The following is a 7268-nucleotide window of genomic DNA, read 5'->3' on the forward strand; positions in this document are numbered from 1 at the left end:
TTTAACAGAGCCGACAATGCATCAGCAATGAAGAGGAAAAGGAAGGAGGACAACGGATCACCTTGACGTAGCCCTCTCGACGGGGTGAAAGACTCTAAGATCTTGCCATCGAACTTCACCGAATATCTTACTAACGATACACAAGCCATAACCCGGGCAACCCATGCATGTGAAAAACCCCATTTGTGTAAGGCCTTCTCCAGAAACCCCCAATCAACTCGATCATATGCTTTAGATAGGTCGAGCTTGTAGGCACAAAGAGCAGGATCATTTTCCTTTAGAGATTGAATATGATGTATGCATTCGAAAGCAATTATTGAATTATCTGTGATAAGTCTCCCAAGAACAAAAGCACTCTGATTTTCAGAGATCAACTCCCCCAGCAGGGGTCTCAACCTATTCACCATACACTTCGAAACAATTTTATAAACCACATTGCAAAGACTGATTGGGCGGAAATCTTTTAATTCTTGTGGGTGCTGAATCTTCGGAATCAACACGATCGCCGTTTCATTAACCCCCTCGGGCATAGTACCACTCACAAAGAACTTCTGTACTGCACCAATGATATCCTTTTTCAACTCATCCCAGTTTCTCTGGTAAAACCGGGCTGGAAAGCCATCAACACCCGGGGCTTTTAGTGGCCCTATTTGGAATAATGCATCTGAGATCTCCACTTCTGAATATGGTGCATCAAGAGCAATGTTCATTTCTTGGCTGACCTTTGGAAGAATATAGTCCAGAACCGCAGAATAATCAAGGGTTGGATCCTTAGTGTAGACTTCCTGAAAATATGAGGACGCCATTCTCTCCATATCAGTTGGAGCATTACACCAGGTCCCATCTGATTTACGTAGGCGTTGGATATAATTCCTTCGCGCCCTCCACACTGCCCGGCGGTGGAGATACTTAGTATTGTGTTCCCCCTCCTTAAGCCACGTGATATGTGACTTTTGGAGCCACATCATCTCCTCCCGGTAGAGGAGTTCATCAAGTTGGTTCATCTTGAGTCAAATTTGAGATCGATCGGCCCCTGCCAACTGTAACTCCGCTAGCTGACCTCACAAGGCCTTAATCTCCTTTAATACGTTGCCAAAATTTGCTCTACACCATGCCTTTAAATCCTTCATGAGCTTTTTCAAAGCTTCGGCGACCGAACCCAGATCCCCTAGTTGAGGGTTTCCAGCCCATGATCGCGACACCACCTCCGCCAGAGCCGGGTGTCTTTCCCACATAATTTCATAACGTGGGGCTTGTCCATGCTGCTTTGCCATCTGAACCCCACCCAAACGGATTAGGACTGGGCTATGGTCAGAACACGGTGTCGCTAGATGGACCACCTGTGTAGAAGGGAAGAGGTCACGCCACGCCTCATCCGCACAAGCGTGATCCAGTCTAACTTGCACATTACGATTTCCTTCCTGTCCATTATTGTATGTGTAAGGAATTCCTGAAAATCCCAGATCTTCAAGTTCACATAGCAGCAAGCAGTCCCTGAAGGCTAGCATTTGCGTTTCCGATCTCAGCGTCCTGGAAAGATGCTCATGTTGCCACATAGCTTCGTTGAAATCTCCACAAACCAACCATGGATCCTGCGAGCTTGCCCTGAGCCGAGCCAGGTGATCCCACATTAGGTCTCTATTCTCCGTTCTAGGATCTCCATACACAAAAGTTCCTCTCCACGAGGATCCACCTCCCACATCATCAACAAGAACATCAATATAGCGGCTGCACGAGTCCAAGACAGCCACCTTCAGGGCTTCATCCCAAAAGAGGCCTAAGCCACCGCTTCTTCCGTCCGAACTCACTCCATGGAAACCTTTTAATCCCAATCTCCACTTCAGCTTTTCCATTCTCACTACATCTTGTCTAGTCTCACTTAAGAAAACTAGACTGGGGATGTTGGCTTTAGTGAGGGCCAACACCTCTCGAACTGTCCGGTGGTCCCCCCCCCCCCCCCCGGCAGTTCCATGCGAGGATAATCATTGTGTACGGCAGTCCTCCTTGAGGGAGGCCGCCGATATCTCATTATTTCCACCTTCCTTCGAAACTTTCAGCCTTTTGTTGCTTGAGTCACTGCTGGCAGGCGAGTTATTTTCTGTAGCATCCACCCCGCTACCATCGGTCAGAGCCAATGTAGCCTTAGGGGCACCTGAGATGTTGCCAAGCCCCGTCCCAGCATCATCCATATTCAGACGTTTCCTTGCATCTTTGTCAACCTCCATCCTAGCCACAACCTGTTTCAGAGGGCTTGTCGTCGTATCCAGGGTTTCAGGGTCTGAAGCCTCCTTTCTTGGTACAGACGGAGATGGCTGGCCATCCCCTTTGCCCGCCGGTCGGGGACCCGGCTGTCTTGCAGGTGCACTCTGTCCTGGTCTAGACGGCACGTTCGCATATAGCCAATCTCCATACTTCATTTGTTTCTTGTCATGTATACCTTGTCCACACTCCTTATGATCATGACCTATTAGTCCACAGACTTTGCAAAAACGAGCTAATTTCTCATAGCGAACTAAGTACACCCGCCTCTCCTTTGCTCGCACAATACTGACAAACTTAGTGAGGGGGCTTTTGATGTTGTGGTTAACCCTAATCCTCACATAGTCCCCCCTCGTATTGCCATTCAAATGCATCTCCAAAATCTCCCCAGCTCCCTTCAGCAGTTTCTCAACTATGTGATCCTTGCAGTAGGGGTCTGGTAACTTGTGAATTTGGAGCCATATAGGCATGTGATCAAACACCACCTCTTCTGCACGACTGAAACCATCGTACTTACACAACAGTACCGCCATGTTGCGGAACAACCACGGCCCTTGCTTCATGATCCTCTCCCAGTCTCCCAAGCACGCGGCCTGGACGACAAATCTGTTCGGTCCGACCGAACGGAATCTGACTCCTTGCGCAGGATTCCACGCCGCCCGCATCTCCTTGTAGAAGGCCGACGGCGAGAAGGTTTTGTCAGTATGAACCCTAGCAAGGGCTAACCAACGAACGCTCTCTTTGATTTCCGGGTCATCATCATCAATCTCCACATCATCGAATTCTTTCTCATTGAGATCCAATTGGTCAAAGAAGTTTTCCAGATCAGGATCTATAGTTGCACCGCCGCCGCCACCATAACCACCCCTACCGCCGCCGTCGTTGGTCGCCGAGTTCGCATCCGAGTAGGAAGCCATCCCGAACAAGGCGTCGTAGTGCAGGGTGAAACCCTGCGAGGATCGTTGGGATCGGATGTAAAACTCTGAGGGGACGAGTCGCCTCAGAGGAGGGAAACCCTAGTCGCGAGAGCTAGGGGAAAAAACTCATCCTTTAACATCCTCGTTCTTTGGTGGAAGGACCTAGGTTGCGCAGGTCAAGGTTTTTGTTACCGCTCAAAATTTTCAGTTACCGTGGTTACCAAATTTATTGATGTCCGAGAAAAAATTATACCATGTAAAAAATTCCAATTTCTTCAATTTTTTTGAATTGAATGCCTAACGCATAGTTAATAACTTAGTATCTCTAATCAAACAACATGGCTGGTACTGGTGTAGTGTTACCGCCAATTCTTTTTTTTTCATTTGTGTAGTGTTACCGCCAATTCTTTTTTTTTTTCATTTGTGTAGTGTTACCGCCAATTCTTTATTTTCATTTTAAAAGAAGGCGCGTGACCCTAAACATAATAATTGCTAAATACCATCTTTTGGTTATTATGTGATAATTTTCCTCAATACGAACAAATTCCTGAACAGAGAATAATGCAAATGTGATCAGCTGGTATCATGTGTAGAAGAGACAAGGATTTATCTTTAGAAAAAGGAAACAAGGCAACCTGGCTACTGCTCGAACCAAATATAAACAGCACAAGCACACACGTGCACCACAAACTATCCACAGCCACACGCAGCCCAGGCCGCAGAAAAAACCATCACATTCACAGAGCCAAACAGCCAAACTACCCTGAGGAGATGAAACCATGAGACAGTCTCTCTATCTTGGACCTCAGCAGGCTAAGGATGCAGAAGCCATTTCTGTCGGCCACCGGTTCACCTTCCAATTGCCCCCGGGACAGAAGCTCATCATCCTTCACCTGGAAGGGCAGGGGATCGAGCTCTCTCCTGACAGACTCGACGACGTCCATGTCAATCTTGTTGTCTGAGATGCCTTGGACGTAGAATGTGTTCTTCATCTTGTCCCCGTCCATTGCGATGTCTGCCTGTGTAACAGTTAACCCGTTCTCCCGGAGGACCCTAGTGATGTAAGAGAGGAGACCGGCAGTATTCTCCGTGCATAGCTCCAGCTTCACACCCTAGAAGCAATAATAGCAATATAATCAGATTTGGAACTTCACAGAAGTTAAATGAAAACAATTCATATTCAATAGATCGATTTTGAACAAGAATACAGAACAAATTTTATCCATGGTTACCAAGGAGGATGAAATTCAACTAATGCTGCTGGAAACTATATTCCTAAAATACATCCTTTAGTATTACAAATAAAGAAAAATGAACATCAGACCACTATATGACTTACCTCACAAGTTCGACGCTCGACTGCAGCTTTAACACCTTTCACAACTAAGCATCTTTCATCCAGAGTGTCTAGCATATGTCCATCCCTGTGCCTGATGTAGTACTCCTACACAAGTATTTTTTTTTTTCAGTTTGTGTTCCCTTTTCATGTTAATTCAAAACTGCAACACAACATATACATATCCCTGCTAAAATAGAAGCAGATGAAGTTACCTGACAGGCAAAAGGCCCACGGGAAGAAACCGAGGCATGGAAAACATTAAATTGCATGTCCGTAAGCGTGCACACAGTGTCAAACATCAACTTCGGCCGGTCCACACATTCCACATTTACGACCGAGTATCCTTTGTCATTGCACCGATCAACAGAGACCACTGCCCCCGTGCCCTTTTTGTAGCCATCCAAACTAAGCATTGGGAAGGCAGTAGATACCTGTCCTGGTTGTCCATCAAAGTCTTTACTAGCAAACATTAGCTGGTGCAACCGACGCTCGGGATGGCTTGTCAGGCCATCAGGCCCAAGCAGATGAGCTCTTGAGCTACGCCCATCTTCATCCATTGAGGTACCAGGTCCAAGAACAGTTCCAAGATGGTCCTGAATAGAGGCTAAGCGGTTTGGATCACTGATGCGGGATAATGTTGATTCATCAGACACAAATGCAACACAGGCTAAGCTATCCTTGTGGCTCCAAGCATGCGCTTCCATAACACTACACCCATGCTCTGCAAGAACAGCAGATATCTCAGAGAAAATTCCAGGCCGGTTGTGGCCAATCATCTCAATTCCCGTATAGTGTGCGGCAACATCAGGTCTAGACGCAAGCTCATTCAATCTCGTCACTGTGAACCTCCGAGGATCTCTAGTACATATTGCCTAAAAATTTTGGAAGACACCAAATCACAAATCTTCCAGTTATTTTTCCCTGCTTCTAGACAGCCAGTTCAGTTGAGAGGGAGAGGGAGATGGAGACCTGCTCTATATAGTTTATGGCCTTCTTACTGTAAACCTTGTTTCCTTCCTGATCTCTCACATGGAAAACTGCAAAACAGTTGGGCAAAGATGGAAATGATGAACTGAAAACTTTGCAGTTAGAGGGTGAAGAACTTACTTGCATTCGTTCAGAGTTTTGGATTGAGGTTCTCCACAAATATAATATCCAATGATATATGGAAGACCGTGGATAGAAGTGGAAACATTGAAATGAATGTTTTCATTAGCCAGACTACCTTTTATGTTTATATGCAAGTTTGCTAACAGCAGTAATATTAGTTTCAGACATGGATGGCGAACTTTTTGAAACATAAATTTGCAGCCCTATAATACATAACAAATGTGATGGCCCATATTATACATGTAGGCAATGCAAACGCAGATAGCATAATGCTACCCTTCGATGAGATCATGCAGAAAGTCTAGAGGCGCAACTCAAAAACAAAGCCTGTGCACTCGAGCTACTGTCAATTCCTGGACGATGACTTATGTAAATATTGATTAACATACTCATCAGCCGAGAATGCATTTGAGTTTTGGCATGACTACCCAGCCACTCAGAGAATCAACAGGTCGGGGCACATCCAAACATGTATTACCTACTAATATTACAAAGTATTTATCCTCTGAAAACTTGTTGTGTCAAGCAGTGCAAGTATCTTGCATAGAAGGAATACCACAACAAACCATACAGATGTTCATTTCAAATTACTAGTATGGAAAAAAAATATGAGCGTACAGATTTTACCATAAACTACTACAGTTGGATTTTCCTTCAGGCCATACCGTCCATAAACCATCCGCCGTCAGATGATATGTAACATTTTGCGATCGACAGCTCGAGGCCAATCAAAACTTGGAGCACTTCAAGAAGGAGGTCATGGTCATTTCGACTGTTCACCTATGAATGAAACAATATTCAGCACTAGTTCACTATTAATTCCCCTTCAAACAACAAGATTACCCAGCCAATAACTCGAGCACTTACGTTAACAACAGTACATTTACCACATGACTCGTTGTCCACATTAACCCTGCAAATTAATGATTCATACTGTTACACTGTACTCAAGCATCAAGAAAAATGGTTGCCGGTTTACTTACCTTGTCCCATAAATCCTCTCGTTGAGGTTCTCATAATCCGGGTCGAAGTAAGCACAGCAAACATCCATTCTCCCCATGTATCTAGTTGTCCAGTTTACTGAAATTTCCTGAATTTATCACGCATGTCACAGGCATATCAGATTACCGGAGGTAATTTAAACCCGGAATGAGAGATGCTCGTCGCCTCGATTCGCCCAGAGAGCACGAGAACAAACAGACTGGTGACATTGCCAGGGCCAAAATGCAATCAAACAGAAGGTGGAAAACAAAAACAGAAGGAGATTGTGGCCGTACCGCAGCGAGACGGAGTGGAGGAAGAAGACGAACAAGAAGGGGGCGTCGTTTCCGCCCAGCCTTCCTGGATTAGCAAGCAGGCATGCTAGGTTTGTGGCGTGTTTGATCCGTGCGGGAAAAGGTGAGGCTCGGCTGAAGCCGGAGAAGGGGGCGCGGGGAGTGGGAGACCGGCGGCGGCGGGTGAGGGCGAGGCGAGTTTATGCGGCGAGACGGACAACAAGGGCGTATGCGGGTTGGGCTTGGGCCGGGGCTGCTCACGCCAGATCCGCCGCGCGGCTTCTGCCGGCCGGCGACACGTGTGAGGGGCGGTGCTCGGTGCTCTCCAGAAATTTCGCCGCGCTGTTTCCGGGGATCCCGGGAACAGTC

The 7268-nt window shown here is 46.4% G+C and overlaps 1 protein-coding gene across 4 annotated transcripts; it reads right to left on the reverse strand.

Annotated features, from left to right (window-relative positions):
* Window positions 1-3757: 3757 nt before the first annotated feature.
* Window positions 3758-7268, reverse strand: LOC125535531 (ACT domain-containing protein ACR2). Of its 4 annotated transcripts, XM_048698596.2 has the most exons (8): window positions 6903-7268; window positions 6609-6715; window positions 6493-6538; window positions 6291-6405; window positions 5485-5552; window positions 4728-5387; window positions 4516-4620; window positions 3758-4288 (listed from the first exon to the last, which is right to left on the reverse strand). In XM_048698596.2, the coding sequence occupies exons 2-8, from the start codon at window positions 6683-6685 to the stop codon at window positions 3935-3937; spliced, it is 1425 nt and encodes a 474-aa protein (XP_048554553.1). In that variant the 5' UTR covers window positions 6686-6715; window positions 6903-7268; the 3' UTR covers window positions 3758-3934. The 4 variants fall into 4 exon arrangements, with proteins under 4 accessions (XP_048554553.1, XP_048554556.1, XP_048554554.1 ...); XM_048698599.2 differs by lacking the exon at window positions 6903-7268 and having other exon boundaries at window positions 6253-6397; window positions 6609-6701; XM_048698597.2 differs by lacking the exon at window positions 6903-7268 and having other exon boundaries at window positions 6291-6397; window positions 6609-6695.

The sequence above is a fragment of the Triticum urartu genome, chromosome 2A (genome assembly GCF_056163025.1).
Source record: "Triticum urartu cultivar PI428250 chromosome 2A, HENAU_Tu73, whole genome shotgun sequence".
In the NCBI taxonomy this organism is placed as follows: Eukaryota; Viridiplantae; Streptophyta; class Magnoliopsida; order Poales; family Poaceae; genus Triticum; species Triticum urartu.

Coding starts and splice junctions, on each gene's coding strand:
- LOC125535531 (XM_048698596.2), bottom strand. CDS start 6,685: ATGGGGAGAATGGATGTTTGCTGTGCTTACTTCGACCCGGATTATGAG. Junction 4,621..4,727: donor GTGGGCCTTTTGCCTGTCAG/GTAACTTCATCT, acceptor ATACTTGTGTAG/GAGTACTACATCAGGCACAG. Junction 4,289..4,515: donor TCGAGCGTCGAACTTGTGAG/GTAAGTCATATA, acceptor TATTGCTTCTAG/GGTGTGAAGCTGGAGCTATG.